Source organism: Hermetia illucens, chromosome 5 (assembly GCF_905115235.1).
Source record: "Hermetia illucens chromosome 5, iHerIll2.2.curated.20191125, whole genome shotgun sequence".
Taxonomy (NCBI): domain Eukaryota; kingdom Metazoa; phylum Arthropoda; class Insecta; order Diptera; family Stratiomyidae; genus Hermetia; species Hermetia illucens.
Genome location: NC_051853.1, coordinates 74,551,889 through 74,571,161, shown reverse-complemented (window position 1 = coordinate 74,571,161; position 19,273 = coordinate 74,551,889). Strand labels below are relative to the sequence as shown.

At 44.3% G+C, this 19,273-nt stretch overlaps 1 protein-coding gene across 1 annotated transcript; it reads left to right on the top strand.

Moving 5' to 3' along the window:
* Positions 1-1,171: 1,171 nt before the first annotated feature.
* On the top strand, positions 1,172-12,976 carry LOC119657325 (pyridoxal-dependent decarboxylase domain-containing protein 1). The gene is made up of 9 exons (XM_038064187.1): positions 1,172-1,407; positions 1,526-2,350; positions 2,410-2,481; positions 2,547-2,750; positions 10,170-10,238; positions 10,296-10,508; positions 11,022-11,537; positions 11,593-11,786; positions 11,842-12,976. Exons 1-9 carry the CDS (start codon positions 1,333-1,335, stop codon positions 12,026-12,028), a joined length of 2,355 nt encoding a protein of 784 aa, XP_037920115.1. The 5' UTR covers positions 1,172-1,332; the 3' UTR covers positions 12,029-12,976.
* Positions 12,977-19,273: the final 6,297 nt, after the last annotated feature.

Sequence of the window (19,273 nt, the reverse complement as noted above, 5' to 3'; positions counted from 1 at the left end):
TTAAAGTAAATTCAACAAGTTACCTTCAAGTTTTTTAAACTATATGTTTAAGAAAAGAATTTATTAAGTTGTTTGTTTGATTAAAATTGAATAGCAAAATATAATAAAATGCCAGTGAACGAACTGAAATTCAATTTAACGAAAAACTAAGCGAGATATTGAAAAGTTTTCAGAATTCCGAAAGCTAACCCAGATGTCGAAACTTTTTATTTTAAAAATGAATTTTGTTTTGGGATGAGCTTGTCCTTAGCCCACCATCTACTTGATGGCGGGCTGCAAATATTTGAGAAGCAACTTACTGTTCTATTCAGCGCGCGGACTACACTTTCATGGGCGAGCGCCCAGTACTTTTAAAAATTTTTAAATATTTGCTATACGGTTTCGATCGCAGGGCAGAGGCGATCTCATCAGACGCTGCCTCAGCGCCTCTACCCTGCGGAGCAGCGTGACCGAAAGCGGCAACAGGTGGCAATTGGCTCGTTTATATGCAATTCAAAACCCGCCAAGGGTATGAATTACAACGACCGAAATCGCCCAATATCTACTTGATGTGCAGCCCGCTATCAAGTAGATGGTGGGCTAAGGACAAGCTCATCCCAAAACAAAATTAATTTTTATTAGCTCTAACCAGTTGTAGGTTCAAACAAATGCGATTTTGGTCGTTGTAATTCATACCCTTGGCGGGTTTTGAATTGCATATAAACGAGCCAATTGCCACCTGTTGCCGCTTTCGGTCACGCTGCTCCGCAGGGTAGAGGCGCTGAGGCAGCGTCTGATAAGATCGCCTCTGCCCTGCGATCGAAACCGTATAGCAAATATTTAAAAATTTTATTTTAGTTTTGTTTTATTTTATGAAAATCCATCATCGAAACCCGTGGCTACCGGAACCGTGACGAAGTACATGTTTTGGTTAGGGGCCAATTCCAAAGCTTCAACCAATGATATTTTGAAAACGAAAGAAGATTTCGAAATTTTTGTCTTTTTATTTTAGTTTTATTTTGGACCATTCTACCAGAATCCCCGTCCGGCACTACGGAAATCGTAACCGTACCAACGGCCGTCAAATCGTGACGTCATTTCAATTTGCGCCATCTTCCTGTCACAACCATGACCTGCTGGAATTCCACATCAACTGGTGCAATCATTCGACCAGAAGAGCATTTGACAACTAGGTCAGCTGTCAAAAGTTGACAACACAACACTGTCGTTCGGCTTCTGAAAATTCTTCCGCCTGTGTTCTGTCGGCCACCTCAAAACAAAAAGCAATTCCACCGCTAAACAGCCATCGAACCCGCCACAAAATAAGGATCCGTGTTCCCCTCACTCGTCAAAATGACTGACAGCGTGAAAGAAGAGCCGAACAATAACAAAACCGAGGAAAAAGTGTCCGAAATCGCGGCCTCCAGTGTAAGTGTGCAGCTATTGGGGCATTGCTAATGTTCTTTATCGAACTCTTATCTCGAATCGTCTGATATCAATCTCTCTTCCCTACATGCTTCCGCCTCGTTGCACCTCGTACTTGCAGATACGTTCTGGCCTTGCTGAGTTGGAGATGAGAACCTCGCAGACATTGCAACGTCTGGAGAATGTACGTCATGTGCCGAAGGAGGACCCGGCAAACCCTACAGCCGCCGGCCCAGTGACGGAAGGCACAGCATTGCTCCATGGCGACCAGAAACCCCCATCCGAAATCCTGGAGTCGCTAGAGAAACTTATTGCCTTTACCAACTCCGACGACGACCCGGATTTCCCGCTGCCGGCACTTGACGACGTCTCACATCTCGCTCTGATCTCGCACAGCATCGTTGCATATTTGAGTCATTTGGATAGACAACAATTGGCACGAGTCACGGGACAAATATCGGGGGATACTTCCCGCTGGCTGGGCAGTATCTTCCGATTCATCGACTGCTCGGCAAGTTACCACACAGACAACGCGGAGGCGACTCTGCGTGCAGTTCGTCTGGCGATTATCTCGCGATGTCCCGGCTATTTGGAGGGCGGAATTCCTGCTCTAGCGAATCCCTGTCTTTATATCTCAGAGAACTCGACACCTATAAGGCTGCAGTACGCTTGCCGACAGCTAGGAATCCCTTTAGAGTGCATAAAACTGATCACTACGAACATGCCCTTCGGAACGATGGATTTGTCGGTGCTACAAAAACAAATTCAAGCTGACGTGGCGGCCAACAGAACGCCTCTGTTTGTAGTGGCCGACATAGGTTCCTCGTTGTGTGGGAACGTCGACAACCTCACCCGCCTCCAGGAAATTTGCCGGACAAATAATATTTGGTTGCACGCTGCCGGTCATGGACTAGCTGCACTGGCGGTTACTCAAGGGCCAGGCAACGTATGAAAGAACCACCCAACCTTATTAGATTTGTTTTTCACATTCGATGATTATTTCAGTTACGCTCGGCGGCTGACTCCATTACAGTTAATCTGGGCAGTTGGTTAGGCATTCCCAGTCTCCCGATTGTAGTAAGTATTCAGAGTCACTGTCTCTTCTCTGAGTTATCATATTCACGCAATATTCCTGGTTCCAGCTCCTTCATAGGCAGATGCAAAATATCACGCTGACGGTTTTCGACTCCGATCCGATTCTATCACGCCGTCTGACGGCTCTCTCATTGTGGACAACGTTACAAGCCTTGGGCAGAGAAACGATTGCCGAGAAAATTTTGTTAGCATTCCAAACTTGCAGTATTGTATTCGAAATAGCATCGAAATGTGATGGAATAAGAATTCTGGTGAGTAATTTTCAATATTTTCTCGATCGAATTATGTGAGTGCGGAATGACGGAAATACACGTCATCTAATGCGGCCATGATGTGAAAATCCACGAAAGTAATTGAGAAGGCAGTCATAGCATTACTGGCCCGACATGCGCCACGAATAATAGGAGTTTGAAAACCAGCAGCTGATTACTTAAAAATTTCGATCCCAAAAAAAACAATGGTCGGGCCTCGACACAGAGAATTTCGTTTTCAACGAGAAAAAGGTTCACAGAGTTGGAAGAGTTCAATTGCTTCAGTTGGTATCAGGATTTCAAGAGTATAAAGATAATACTGACCCATTTTATTTTTTTCCTGACAGAAAAATGATTTTCCGGTCAGGGAAAAATTAAAATAGGTTTATTATACTATTTTCAAAATGTTTGGAAACGTTAGCAGCAGCCGAAATCTAGAAATTTTGAATGATATCTAATAAGACATACTTACGGTCTAGGCCCGCCGTAATGAGGAACTCCAGACACCCCGGTTTTGCGCCGAGGTCCACCAATTCAATATCCCTAATGGGTCGTCATAGAGCTGGTGCAACTCATGGTTCTATTTAATTCGTCAGTGAGCTCCATTTTTTACCGGTCCAAGTATTCGACATGAAACTTTACGACTATGTCGATGAACTTCTCTAAGGCCCGCGACTTCTCATCATCATTTAGTTGTAGGAATAATTCCTTGGCGTCTGGAATTGAACGTATCATGATGTTTATGTCGTCAGCGAATCCCATTATTTGCAAAGATTTGTAGGGTAATATTCCCGTGGTATGTTTACGGAGAACATTTTTAAAATAACTTGATCATCATCATCATCAATGGCGCAACAACCGGTATCCGGTCTAGGCCTGCCTTAATAAGTAACTCCAGACACCCCGGTTTTGCGCCGAGGTCCACCAATTCAATATCCCTAAAAGCTGTCTGGCGTCTTAACCTATGCCATCGTTCCATCTCAGGCAGGGTCTGCGTCGTCTTCTTTTTCTACCATAGATATTACCCTTATAGACTTTCCGGGTGGGATCATCCTCATCCATACTGATTAAGTGACCCGCCCACCGTAACCTATTGAGCCGGATTTTATCCACAACCGGACGGTCATGGTATCGCTCATAGATTTCGTCATTGTGTAGGCTACGGAATCGTCCATCCTCATGTAGGGGGCCAAAATTCTTCGGAGGATTTTTCCCTTGAACGCAGCCAAGAGTTCGCAATTCTTCTTGCTAAGAACCCAAGTTTCCGAGGAATACATTAGGACTGGCAAGATCATTGTCTTGTACAGTAAGAGCGTTGACCCTATGGTGAGACGTTTCGAGCGGAACAGTTTTTGTAAGCTGAAATAGGCTCTGTTGGCTGACAACAACCGTGCGCGGATTTCATCTTCGTAGCTGTTATCGGTTGTAATTTTCGACCCTAGATAGGAGAAATTATCAACGGTCTCAAAGTTGTATTTTCCTATCTTTATTGATCCCGTTTGACCAGGGCGGTTTAATGTTGTTGGTTGATAAATTTTTGGTGCTGACGTTAATTATATATATATATATTTTGCCTTCATTGATATTGATATATTTTGTCTTGCCTTCATTGATGAGCAGCCCAAGATCTCGCGCCGCCTGCTCGATCTGGATGAAGGCAATTTGTACGTATCCGGTGGTTCTTCTCATGATCTCGATATCGTCAGCATAGGCCAGTAGTTAGGCGGATATAAAGAGGATCGTACCTCTTGCATTTACCTCGGCATCACGGATCACTTTTTCAAGGGCCAGGTTAAAGAGGACGCATGATAGGGCATCCCCTTGTCGTAGACCGTTGTTGATGTCGAATGGTCTTGAGAGTGATCCTGCTGCTTTTATCTGGCCTCGCACATTGGTCAGGGTCAGTCTTATCAGTTTCGACGGGATACCGAATTCTCTCATAGCCGTGTACAGTTTTACCCTGGCTATATCATAGGCGGCTTTAAAGATCTGTTGCTGATTTGCCTGGAGTGAAACCTCTTTGGTATGGGCCAATGATGTTCTGGGCGTATGGGGCTATCCGGCCTAGCAAGATAGCGGAGAATATCTTATAGATGGTACTCAGCAACGTGATACCTCTATAATTGCTGCACTGTGTAATATCTCCCCTTTTATGTACGAGACAGATAATGCCTCGTTGCCAATCGTCAGCCATTGATTCGCTGTCCCATACCTTGAGCACAAGTCGATGAACCACTTAGTGTAACTGGTCGCCTCCATATTTAACCAATTCGACTGTAATTCCATCGGCTCCTGGCGACTTATGATTTTTTAGCCGATGAATTGCACGGACTGTTTCTCCTGAACTTGGTAGTGGCAATATTTGTCCGTCGTCTTCAGTTGGCGGGACCTCCAACTCGCCGATGTTCTGGTTGTTCAGTAGCTCATCAAAGAACTCAACCCATCGCTCCAATATGACCATTCTGTCGGAAATCAGATTTCCCTCTTTGTCTCGGCAGGATGAGCATCGAGGTGTATAAAGCTTCATCCTGCTGACTTGTTGGTAAAACTTCCGCGCCTGGTGCGATTGCTCCCTGCACTTTTCGAGTTCACAGACTTGTTGGTTCTCCCAGGCTTCCTTTTTCCGTCTGTGAAGTCGCTTCTCCGCTCGACGGAGTTGGTGATAAGTCTCTGCGCGTGCCCGCGTTCTTTGAGAATGCAACGTTACTCGGTATGCGGCATTCTTCCGTTCCGTTGCTAGCTTACATTCATCGTCAAACCAGCCGCTCCGACTCCTTTTGCGGCTGGGGCCAAGTATGTTTGTGGCCGCATCAATGATAACGTTCTTCAGGTGGTTGTGAAGATCATTTGTTGATGCTTCATCTCCAGGTCCTCTGTTGACTGCAGTTATTGCGGCATCCATTTCCCTCTTAAAGGTGTCGCGGAGGGCTGAGAGGTGGCGGCGTTCGATCAACACGTGGTCAATTTGGTTGAAAGTGGTCCCGTCTGGAGAGGGCCATGTATGTTTGTGGACCGCTTTCCGCGCAAACCAGGTACTTCCAACAATCATTTCGTGTGACCCTGCTAATTGAATAATCCGCAGTCCGTTATCATTTGTACTTTGGTGTAAGCTATGGGAGCCAACGTATCGCCTGAATACGGGCTCCTTCTCTACTTGGCTGTTAAAATCCCCAAGTATGATTTTGATATCGAGGGTTCGTTCTACTGCCTCGTAGAAGGTATCCTTCTCCGACTCTGCAGTCTCCGCGTGAACGTTAATGAGGCTTATATTTCTAAACTTGTCACGCAAGCGCAGAGTGCATAGCCGTTCGCTAATGTTTTCAAAGCCGATAACAGCAGGGTTCATTTTTTGGCTGACTAAGAAACCTACTCCGAGCACATGGTTTACTGGATGGCCACTATAATATATGGTGTAGCGGCTCTTCTCCAGGAAACCGGTCCCTGTCCAACGCATCTCCTGTAACGCTGTTACATCAGCCCTATATTGGGACAGGGTATCGGCTAGCTGCTTATCAGCTTTATCTCTGTACAGGGAGCGCACGTCCCATGAGAAAATGCGTAAATCGTCATTCCGTTGTTGTTGCCGGGTTCGTCGTTGTGTAATCCGTCCAGTCCGAGGCTCTTGTTGTTTTCCGTTTAGGGTTGTAAGCCCTACCCAATCCCCAACCTGGAGGACCAGTTAGTACAATTTGTCCCGTTTTTAGGCGCGGGAGACTCGCTTTCATCTTTCTCCGTCTGCAGAGCTCCCAGGAGTCACCACGGGGAGGTGGAGATAGGGTTTGGTAGTAGAGCTGTTGGTGTTGGTTCAGCAGGCAGTTCCCAGGTTTTATGCTCCATCGGTACCAATCCACGTTTCGCCCTGGGACCTATACTACCCTTTGACCACCAATCTGGTTGCTCATGCTGTGCCGGTAAATTGAAACCCAACTGAACTTATGACAAACTCTGTGCTCATACAATGTGCCACCGATGACAAGGCGATTGGTGCATAGCACTGTCCAATTGCGATTCTCTTTAGTCTGGATCAGAATCTTCCAGTCAGAATCCTATCAGAAACCGGCTCTCCGGTCAAAAGGCTGTACCTTGCGATAAACCGCCAGTAACAGTCCAACGCCGGATTCGTGTCTGCTAACATTTTGCTTTCCAAAGTACAAACACACATTGCCGCAAGATGGAGGGGAGTACTCTCCAGAGTCTCATCATCTTACTTCGCTTAGGCCCAGAATGTCCAACTTATATCGTTGGAAATCTTGCTGGAGTTGAAGAAAGCGAGCATTCTGGAGACCATCGATACCGTTGTCGAGAAGCGTGCATGCTTTCCAGAAGCCAATCATAGTCCGTTTCCTGTAGTCAAATATTATAGCTATGTGATCAGTACCTACTCGAGGCTTTGTTGACGTTTCGGTAGCAATTTGCAGGTTGCTAGTCCATTTTCCCAGTTTCTATCCCTTTTAGTCGCCGACAAGCAGGGAAAACTTCCAGTGTACTCTTAAGTGCCAGCACACACGGCACAAATAACATGAACGGTCGATTCCTCATCCAAGATGACCAAATGAATAGGTTTTTTAACCACAAATTCAGATGTATTCCTCGTCAGAATACATTACCCTCAAAATAAAATTACAGATTAGTTTGCATACACAGCGTTTTGTTTTTCATTTACATTCTGGAAACTATCCTTCTTTTGCAATTCGTCACCTGGAATACTATCATCTCGCTCACTATTGCAATTTCGACTGCCTTGGGATAAGTCCCCGGCAGCGCGGACCGCTTCAGCGAGTCTATTCCTGATGAGCTTCTCGAGCACTTTCCCAGCCGTGTCAAGCATACACAGCGGCCGGTATGCAGACGGCAGCTCGGGATCACTTTTACACTCGCTGATCAGCGCAAGTCTGGCCACCTTCCAGCGACAAGGAAAAATGCCCTCCTTTACGCAAGCGTTGAACGCCCCAAGCAGCAAGTCTTGCCGTTGGAACACCAGTTTGTAAACTTCCATCGGGATGCCATCAGGACCTGGCGCGTTCGTGTTTTTCATACTGAGAACTGCTTCTTCGAGCTCTCTCATTGTGAAAAGGGGCAATCCTCGACGCTTTACGCGCTATTAACATCAACCAGTACATGATGACTGGCGAATAATGTGCATACACTGCGGTCCATCTGGTCAGTACTTACTATGCAATGCTTCCGCAGAACTTTTAGTCAAGTCCCCACGGGTCCTCATTCACCTCGTCGACCAGGTTGTGAAAGCCACGAACTTTCCTTTTATTGATCGCGCCGCGGAGTCTTCTTTTTGCTGATCCATACTGTGCCTTTATGGCGCATGCCTCCTCGCTGGCGTGTAAACGTTGTGCCAAATGGCGGAGCTCAAGACACTCCCTCCGTAGGTCGGCAATTTCTGCCGTCCACCAGTCCATAGAAGGCTTGTAACGGCTGGGGCACTTCCGTGGCATGGAAGCCTCACACGCTGCCGTTATCACTAAATTTACGACGGTGTCAGCTGCGACGCTACCGCCCCCGGAGCGCCCTCCAGTGCGGCTTTGCCTGCTCCAAGAGCTTCTGCGAACTTCCCGATGTTTACTCTCGCGATATTCCACAGGCAGGGCAAGCGTCGGGTTGATGCTTACCGGCAAGTAGTGTCAACCACTTCGAACGCGATCTACTGGTGATCACTTGTCGAGAAGTCTTCCAAGATTTGCTATGCGTCCACCGATGACACCAGAGATTCCGACGCAAAAGTTATGTCAGGAATGCTTCTTCCACAGCTTGGGCGCCGAAACGTTGGTGTGAATCCGGTGTTTAAGACTACGAACCCTGTTCTCGCCGCCATTTTCAGAATCCATTTCTCTTTGGAGTCTGGCAGAGGCATGCCCTATTCAAGGGCCTTAGCATTAAAATCACCGCCTACAAAGATTCAACCCTCCGTGCCTGAAATGACATCCTCCAAAGCATCAAGCCGGCGCCGAAAGTCCAGCATCGTCTCATTCAGCGTCAGGTTAACGCTAAAAAACGTTATCCCTAAACACCGAATTCAGGTTAACCCATTCGCTCGGCCTTCGGAAAGAACACGAAGTGGACCGTCGTCCCGAATGCAGATGGCAGCGGTATTCGATAAGTCGATATGCCATGCAGCCGGGTCGCTGATTAGTAGTAGATCAGCATTTACCTCCGCAGCGAACCGCGCTACCAACTGGTGAGCGATTGCACTCCGACGCATGTTAATTTGTGAAATGCGAATCATATCATTCGCGCCCGATCCCTGCCGAGAACACGACTTTTGCTTTCATTACAAGTCTTCGCTTGGTGACCTACTTGAGTGCATCTCCGGTATGCTGTCCTTCTGTCCGGTCTCTTGCAAGTTGCTGACGTGTCCATAGTCCAAACACCTGCAGCACTTGGTGAGGACTATCCGCATTTATACCCTGCATACTACCCATCCAATTTTAATTTCCCCTCTGCTAAGGAGTTTCCTCGCATATTGCTCGGAGACTTTTACCATGGCGAGTTTTTGGCCTGGAGCATTTACAGAAGTGATACCTATCCGGGCATTGGTTACCTGTGGACATTCATGCCTTATCGCCTCCTCCACTTTGATCTTTTCTGTGAGGTGGTCAAGATCTCGGATTTCTAGGGAACACATGAGAGCCTCCTTGTCTTTAGACAGACGGGCTTCTAGCGGCGTAGTCAGTTATTTCCTTTTATCCTTCCTCGCCTTCAATTTTGGATCTAGCAACTACTTTGATAAAATCTCCTTCGGGCACATCGTCCTCTTTCCGCTTTTTCCCCAGTTCGCTTTATAGTGGGCTATCTGTCTTTCTTTTAGCGCAAGCAGGGTTCTCAGCGGGCAGTGCGGCTGTTTCTGCTTTCCAATCGTCTTCCGCTGCTCTCCACATTCGCCTGTAGCAGGAGATGCGACCCATTAGTTCTTCCAGTTCCATCAGCCCGATGCCTTTGCTGACGTTTCTCTGGAGGAACGTTGCCGACCGTATATGCTTCACCACTGCCGCGCATTTCCTGATGAGCCTTTCCTCCTCAGCTCTAGATAAGACTCCACTTGTACTCGGTTCGAGTCCAAATCTACAGGTTCAAGACTAGCTATTCTTACTGGGCTTTTTTCGGAACAGGGGCATTGTATGGGTATTGGAGTTGCCGTGCCCGCACCGCCGCTTCCCTTGGTTAGGCTTCCTCTTTATTTGGGCGTCCCGGTGTCACGTCGAGTATGTCAGCCCTCGCGGTCACTTACGTTGATCGCTGGGGTAAACGAAGCATTTTTGTGATGCGACCAAACGCACTCAGCTCTTCCTCCTTCCCTGCTATTTCGCCGATTTTTTTGTTGGTTTAGGTTTATTCTCCATGAAAAATTCAATTAGCCCATGAATATTAAAATACATTTTCCAGTAATCAATTCAATTATATTTTCAGAGTCGTGCGCCTGGCGGACAATCGGGAGTGCATTTAAGTGATCTTATACATAAGCCTGTAGACATAAACGTAAGTGAAATTAACTATAAGAATTCCAGGAGATACAATAATGGCAATTTTATGCAGGTTCTTTTTGAAACTGCCGTTCCCGTCGTAGTATTCCAATTCGATGGAACGTCCGTGAAAGTGGAACAAGAAGTGGCAGCATCGACTGGTGATCAAAATCAAGATTTAACGCAAGCAATGATTAATAAATCAATTGAAAAAGTAGCGAACGCAGCATACTTTGACCGTTTGAATTCATGGCTTGGACAAATCATTCAGCGCGATTGTAATAATGTGAGTACAAAATGTGGAGTTTTGTTTAGTAAAACATGTAAAGTTTTTTTTTTTTTTGAGAATTGTGGGGTCCTAAGTCTGCATCAACTTAATGCTGGACCAGACCAAATGGGGAGCAACTTACTCACTCTTTTTTGGTCCATGGACCCCACGTAAAGTTAACCAGTCCAATTTGACAATATACTGGAATTTTTTTCTGTTTTTTGTTTATTACGCGTATTAGAAGAAATATTTGGAAAGTTGGAGATGCGACACGCATCTTCTAACTGTAATTAGTTGATCTTTAGTAAATTCACGTACAAGTTTCCGGTTTTTCTTCGTTCCTTCTCCATAAAGACCCGTTTTTGGGAGAGGTAGCAGGTACTCCTTTTTAAAAATAATCTAGTTTCAATATATTACGGTGTTATTAGTTCCGGACTCTCTGGATGATTTAGTACCAATAAAACTATTCGTTACACAACTGCACATCCTTATTCTTGGTCTATCCTCATCCAAACGTGATTATCATTTCAGTTCGACTTTGAAATAATTGATCATCAAATCCACGGCACATGCATCCGGTTCTGTCCTCTAGAACTAGGTCTCGGTGAACACCCCCCAACGCCTGATAATTTAGAGAATTTCGCACATTGTTTGGAAGCGCATGTAGACATACTGCGAGCCACTGTTAAACATAAGGCCACATTCAATAAACTAGTGGAAAAAAGTGAAGTGCTCAGATTGGTTCCACTGCCCGATTGGGCTGGCATGGGAGGTGTTCGATTTGTCCCCGAGGGCTGGGAGACGTTGCTCACAGATCAAGCGAAAACCGAGTTGAATAAACTCAATACAGACCTGGTTGATACCCTGCGATCAACAGACAATGCCTTTTCACTGGGCGAAGGTACAGATGGTCTTATTTGCGTTCGTTTTGGAATGGTCACACACGACACGGACGTGGAAGAACTTCTCGATCTTGTCATTTCAGTTGGAAAGAGTGTACAAGAAAATTCAAAAGTCTTGGATACTATGTCGGAAATAGTGAAGAAGGTAAGACATATTTTCATCATACCTCAAGCAAATTGTTAACTTTTCAATCGCATAGGGCATCGAAACGGCAACTGCCGATCTGCAACGCGAATCTGATGAGAAACTTTGGTCGGAAGGGTTGCTCAGACATGTGCCGGTAGTCGGGCGTATGGTTAACTGGTGGTCGCCGCCAATAAAGGAGTCTGGTATTAAAGGTAGAAGCCTAAATCTAACGCAAGGTGTAGTCGAAAGCACAGAAAATATTTATAAGTATGTGGTCTTGATCAAAATATAAAACCGTAACATTAACTGAATGTATTCGAAGGTATCACATGCAAATGACTGGTGCTCCTAATCAACTGCCAGCTAATAAGTCCCCGCCTACACCCATGGTACAAACCCCAGTCGGCACAACATCGTCAGCCGGACACTCACGGAATGTTAGCCAGAGCAGCGCTGCTTCAGCTTCCGCTTCGGCAACTTCAGTACAGGAGACATCCACGCAAAAGTAGGACAATTATAAATTATAAAATTAAAATTATAAATATTAAATAAGATAAACTTGTTATTGAACATACAATTCAAATTGAATAAATTACAAAAAAAAAAAGAAGAGAAAACAACGTTAATTAGCAATTAAAACAGAAACGAATATAATAGAAAGAAGAGTAGATTGTACATGTCGATTTCCAAGAAAAGTTTACATGCATCGAGTTCCAATGACTCATTTCGTAAAAAAACTGATCTTTTGCTACTATCTCTAGTATCAATTTTTTAAATCATCTAAATTGCGCGATTTTTTATCATTCATTCGAAACTAGATTGATTGCATTCTCCTTCCGATTGGTAAGAATTTTTTTGTCAATCTTCGTTAATCGCTTCTAAACCCATTATATTTTATCCACGAGTGCTTCAAGCCCTGCTTTATCCTTCTAAGTTAGTTAATTTTTATTCCCATTATTATGTGTATGTTTTATGCAGTTTTTAGGTTATTGGCTACCTATATATGTGTATCTAATTTTAATCTAAGCCGAAATGGTAATTTAGGATTATTTTCATTCCATTAAAGTTGTTATGAACAGGTAGCACCAAGAGAGGACGGTACCACTGCAATATAGTACTAGTATGGTTTTGTTTTACCTTATCTGTATTAAAAGTATTTATATATGTGTATGCAGTGACCTTTATCAATGGAACTTTCCCTCTTTGTTGTTGATTTCAATTTCAGAACATAATTTGCTCTGTAGAAACTACCGTCTAAGTTATGTATACAAGTGATATGAAACTACCAAATGGTTTACACATTTATCATTCTTTTTTCTGATCTAAAAGAAATTTATTGGTTCTTATTTGATTTTTGTTTCTGTTTTATTTATTTATGATCGAATAAAATTCAAACAATCCAAACAGACGAAGAAAATGTGGAATGCACAATAATATAAATAAATTTAATTTAATAAATCAAAGCTGTGTCTTTTGTAGTAGCCGCGTCTTTGATGATCCTCAATTTCCTTTCCTTGAGTGGATCTCGAACACCCAGATATCCTGCAGTATCCGCGGTTTTGATATGTGGGAGTGTTCTTCGTATACTTCGATCCTTCACGCACTGGATCCTGAAAAATGTTCTTACATGGCCTAACGACATAAACAACACGCGAGCTAAACCTGGAAATAAAAAATAGACGGGTCGACCCCACGCATGGAGCCCTAAAACTTCGAACCCAAGTGTCGCGATCGAAAGGGAGGATCCACGATCACATCTTCAATTCATGTTTTTCCTGCCTCAGATGTTTTGTGAGGCGCGAGATCTCCCTGACATCTTCAAATCATGATTTTGAAGGATATACACTCCGTAGAATCCGAACAGCTGAGTGGAAAGTCGCGGTTCAAATCCCACTGTTGACAGTGGAATTTGTATCGTGATTTGACGCCGGATACCAGTCGACTCAGCTGTGAATGAGTACCTGAGTCAAATCAGGGTAATAATCTCGGGCGAGCGCAATGCTGACCACATTGTCTCTTATAGGGTACTGTAATCCTTTAGTGTACCGTTACGGTCTTGAATGAAGTGCTCTAACACACTTGAAGGTCCTGATCCAATATGGATTGTTGCGCCAACGATTATTATTATTTTTCCGAGTTGTCACAATCTCGGCAGATGCCGGATTTTACTTAATACTAGCACTAAATGCCAAGCATTTAGGCTCGGACAATCACACCTACTTAGAAACTAAAGGGGTAGTGGTGGGAGCCGGTGGTAGGTTACTGGCAGAATTCGTCGAGAACTCCTCGCAACATCGAGCACATATGCAGAATCGTATACTTCTGCATGGTTTGAACCAGACTGTGCGAAAGTCCCAGGACATCAAGGGAAGCCGTGAGGGATTTAGGTACAATACCTGTAGCTGACAATATTATGGGAACTACAACTACCCGCTTTCTTTGATTTACCGAGCCAGTGGCTCATAGTTCACCTTATCTCCACGTATTTCCGTTCGATGTTGCTATTATGGGGGATAGCAACATCAATTATATACGCGGAGCGACAACTAACAGTAGTTGACAAGACGCGTCGCTCAGGTTTGTTATGTAGAGTTTGGCGATCAGTCAGAATTTGCCGGTCTTAATACATACTGTAAGTAGAACTATCATGTCCTGCTTGCGGCTCATATCGATAAACCGGACATGTTCCCGCGATCAGCCCATGCTTGTATGCAAGGTTTTGATGGGTAACCTTACATACATCACCGGTGCGATAACAGTACAGCCAGAAATGAGATGAGACCACACATTCTGCACTGGTTGTTCTCCACCCGTTCTTTCATGATGAGCTTTTTGTAAACTAGGTGGCGACTATGCCGTCCTGAATGGCACACAGGAGCCCTTCCGTCTCAGCAAAGAGCTCCCCAGCACACAACCATCTGTTCGACAAATGCAAATCGGCAAATGGCTGCCAAAGACAATTCAGGTGTTTACCGTGCATTGCCTTGGACTTTCATTCATCGATCCGCTCCTGGTTCGACTTCACCCCACTCAGAGGATTGAAAAACATCGATCCTTCAAGTTATGTGGAATCAGCCGACAGTCTGCCTTACAGACAGCTGAATGCAAAGGCCTCGCCTGCTCTTTGTTATAAAAATAAGCGCGCAGCGAGTCGACTTGGGGATGATGTTGTGCCGCCACGCCTACCACGCCCCTACCTACGATGTCACGAGGCAGGTTCATCCGCTCCACGACAGAGTTTGTATGATGCATTCGGAATTTGAACATAATTGTCCGTATCCGCCGCTGGACGTTTTCCAGATCAGTCTTGGTCCACGGCAATATTTCGAATGCATAAACCAGTGAAGGGATAGCGAATACATTCAACGCGCTTATCTTATTCTTCCCCGAGAGATGCGATTTCAGAACCAGCTTTACACGTCGCAGGAATTCGGACAGCGCTCTTTGGAATTCGTCCCGAACCTCAGCGGAAACCTTAGCTGGACGGTGGAGAAGAATGATTCGGCGAGACCCGAATCTGTTATCTGTAGTGCAGCGTAGTGTTGTTGATGCCGCCGCCTCTGCCCCCATCGACTATCGGTCACCGATTTCCGCGATAACCTCAAGTCGAACACGCTCCTTGATGATGGCCGGGATTATGTCGCTGCGAGTTATTTCGTAGTAGGAGCGAATGATGAAGAGGTTCATTTCTTCAGTCCACTTCATCCGCTGCCAACGCGAACCTGCTGAAGTGGTCGCTACAGAAACAGCTGCAGCAGGCGGAGCAATGCTCCTGGTCGATACCTGATCCGTACGTCGACGCAGCTCCTCTTTAAAGATTGTGTCGGGCCACAATACCCAGATGACACAACGAAGGTAGGTATTGACGTAGGCTTTGAGCATTTGAGCCATCTTCGACGTAATCAAACACCCTACACACTGCATCAATGACATCTGCTTGTTATTTCATCGAGTTATGGACCAAATGTTTCTAAATTTGGCAAAGAGATAAGCACAGTTGGAGTGAAGATAAACACCAAAAAATCCATTATTGAGCGGAGGAGCGAAAGCGTTGATCAACGACCGCATGCGAGGAACTCGCCTGTTGGTTACTGTAAGGATAAGCATATAGCGAGCCGACTCGGTGGTGATGTTGTGCCGCAACTTCAATTACACCTCTGCCTCCATATACCCATAGTAATCCGCATCGACCGATGGATGTTTTTCAGATGTGCCTTTGTCCGCGACAATATTTCGAATGCATATAACAATGAAGTCATAGTGAACATTCGACTTTGTTTTTCCTCAGAATATGCGGATTCAGCACCAGCTTCGAAGGAATTCCGACAACAAGGCATCTTTAAAATCACTGATTCTAGCATACCATAGGTTCCTTGAAGAATTCCTAGCTACTTGTAAAAGTCTATTTCGGCCATAGCTTGGATATGGAGGTCACCAATGCTATGTCCGACATGTGGGTCGTGATGACTTTTGCGGATGGCTTGGATTCAACACTTGTCTAATCCAAATTTCATCCGAATATCACGGCTAAACATGTCTACTATTCGCAAGAGACTTCTTAGGTGGTCGGCACTTTCAGCATACAGCTTGATACATATATAAATATAATACATCGAATGTGTCAGCTCGCACTTTGGCCGTACTTTATTGCCAAACCATGCTCTCTAGCATACTTCAGTACCCGTGAAACGGGTTCTATGCCATACAAAGCACGAGAGGATTCAATGAGTCCGAATTGAAAATACCTTTTTGTATGTATATGGGCTTTGAGTTATCGGCATCCTCAGATGAGCGCACTGAAAAGCTAGTATGCCATATTTTCATAACTATCACGAAAAAATTGACTAGTTTCAGATCAACACGATAATGACGTAAAACATCGGGACGTCTTGGCGTAATTGATAAAGCAAGTAAAGAAATTTCTTTGGCCTCTAGTTACCGGCCTTACAACTAATGATAATGAATTGCCTTTTCGCGCTCTATCCAATTCGAAAGCCCTTTCGCTCCTCGGAAAGAATGTTATTGGTCTCGAGTTGGGCACCGAACCTTTCATTTATAATGGACATTATGAAATTATAGATGGTTAACAATCAACGGTGTTGTGTCTGCGTCTATCGCTCTGTGTCCGCCTCAGAGAGAGGGTAAATAATCCCTACATTGAGGAACGGTGGAAATTCCTCTGGTCGACTAATGGCCTGATTCATATTATGTGTAAACCGGCTGTGTACACTGATAACCTTCTTGTGCTAGAAATTCTGTACCCACTCTAGTCCAAGGAGAGTGATATTGCGTTGGACTAGTGGCGTAACTCGCCTTGATTACATCCGAAATGAGGATATTGATAGGGATCGATCCTCGAAAAATTGCGAAAGAGACGTCTTCGATGATATGGTGACGTAATTTGCGTTAAGGAGAATTCACTTGCCAAAAGTGGTCTGAACATTGAAGTAGATGAGAAAAAGCCGCTTGGATGCTGTTTTGAAAGCCCGGCGACTGCATCTAGATCATGCCTTTGACAGAGTAAAACCGCAACTGATGAAAACAAGCCGACCCCGCTTCTGAACTAGACAAAGGCGAAAGAAGAAGACGCCATGCGTCAGGCGACTCCCATCATTAATCCATTTTGGGCTTGCTTTGTAAGTAATCTGCCGCAAGATACCGAGGCAGGGAAGTGATCCCAAAGTTCGCTTTCATTAAGATCTGAGGTGGCAGAAATATCGATTGAAGTTTTGGCGTGGATCTTCCCTCTTGATTGGAGGCACTCTTGTCACAGGGGTTCCGACTCAAACAGCGCGATCGAGTCAGTATTTTTATAATTTTCAAAATTTATTGGGCTGAAATGTCAAAAGAAACCCGCAACCAAATTTCGGAGCCTGGTTAAAAGAGAGGCATGGAAGCGTGCAATGTCAGGACACTTCATTAGAGCTACATTTACACCTTTAGGCATGAAATTTGATAGAAGGGTTGGCACTGTGAATCTATATGTCACAGGCGAATGGCATCATTATACGTCGAGTTTAAGGGAGATTTCCTGTGCATGCGAAAAGGTGGTGTAGCATACTTTATAGATATAAATGGGAGGAGGAAACCATTATTTCAAGTCAAAAACATCATAAACGATGTGTAGGCCTCAAAATACTATTTTCCTTCATGTCTGCTCAAATAAAGTTAATAATAGTATATCACTATGTTTAATAAATTTGCTGCGGAACTTTCTTTGAGTTTATCTCAGAATGATGTAACACAAGCCGTAGTGTGGAGCATCATACTATTACAGCTACTATAACCTACTGTACTCTAAGACATAAAGTATCTATGTCACATTGAAGTGAATAGTCGAACATATTCATCATCACATTGCATCTATATACACTAAATACTATGCATAGATGGAACCATGCAGCGAAATATTCCTCGTACAAAACCTTTCACATTTGAATCGCTGAACTTCCAGTTTTAGACTCATTTTCGGTTTTTGGAATAGTTCAGTCCTGGTGATTGACCTTTGTCAACCCGGACGGTCATTCTGGTCATTCCCCACTTCGCAACTCGTTATAAGCCTCAAAACACTCCCTCTTCTTGTTGAAATAAAGCTAATAATAGTAAAATACTATTTTGTCAAAATTTACTAGTAATCCCCTTTGGATTCATGTACGATAAAGTATATAGATACGGGGAAGTTTGGTGGAAGTTCTACCATTATTAAAATACTTATAATAATAATAATCTTTGGCGCAACAATCCATATTGGATCAGGGCCTTCAAGTATGTTAGAGCACTTCATTCAAGACCGTAACGGTACACTACAGTACATTGTAGGAGGCAATGTAGTCAGCATTGCGCTCGCCCGAGATTATTACCCTGATTTGACTCAGGTACTCATTCACAGCTGAGCCGACTGGTATCCGAAGTCAAATCACGATACAAATCCCACTGCCACCAGTGAGATTTACACCGCGAACTTCCGCGACCACCTTGTGGTCTAACCACTCAGCTATCCGGACACAAATACCTATAATGGTTAGGTCAAAAGTGTCTCCTGTAAAAGTCATCGCAGAATGTCACTATCATATTAAAATGACTACTTTGACAAGAGCTAGATAGATCCTTTTATTCTAGATACACTTTGGTTGATGCTCGTATTTACTAGAATAATTTATGAAAGTGCCATTTTTGTAGTTAAATAACTCTTCAACCCTCAATATCCATGTGTTCTTTTAGGACTCTTAGTACAAAGAATACCTGTTCTTAGCTGCATACTATCCTAATTCAGGCTTATCTCTAACATCCTTGCAACCTTTCATCAAATTCACAAACCCTTATGACATTGTAACTTCCTCATCTCCGGTATCCTTGAAGAATAGCTCCACGCACCGCAAATTCGAAATTGGGGAAAATCTAGCGAATATACTACGAATTTCGAAAGTTTGTAAATTTGCCGGGTGCACGCATATTTCCCATCAGGTTATTTATCTGTATTTATCCCAAACCACCCACACTACTTGGAATATTGTTTGATTCCACTGGGAACATATCAACAAAGCCCAACTAAACTGCTTTCAAAGACTCGCGCACACATAAAGGCAACCAACGTGAAAACACATGAGAAAATGAACAAGTCACGCGTGCCAGAGGAGGAGAGCATCCACTGTGAATCAGGAAAAGGGACAATTTCGAAAAATGAGCTCTCGGCCGCAGCATAGTTCAGTCCTTGTAGGTACCTAAAGGGTGTGACCGAGTTAGGAAGCGAAATC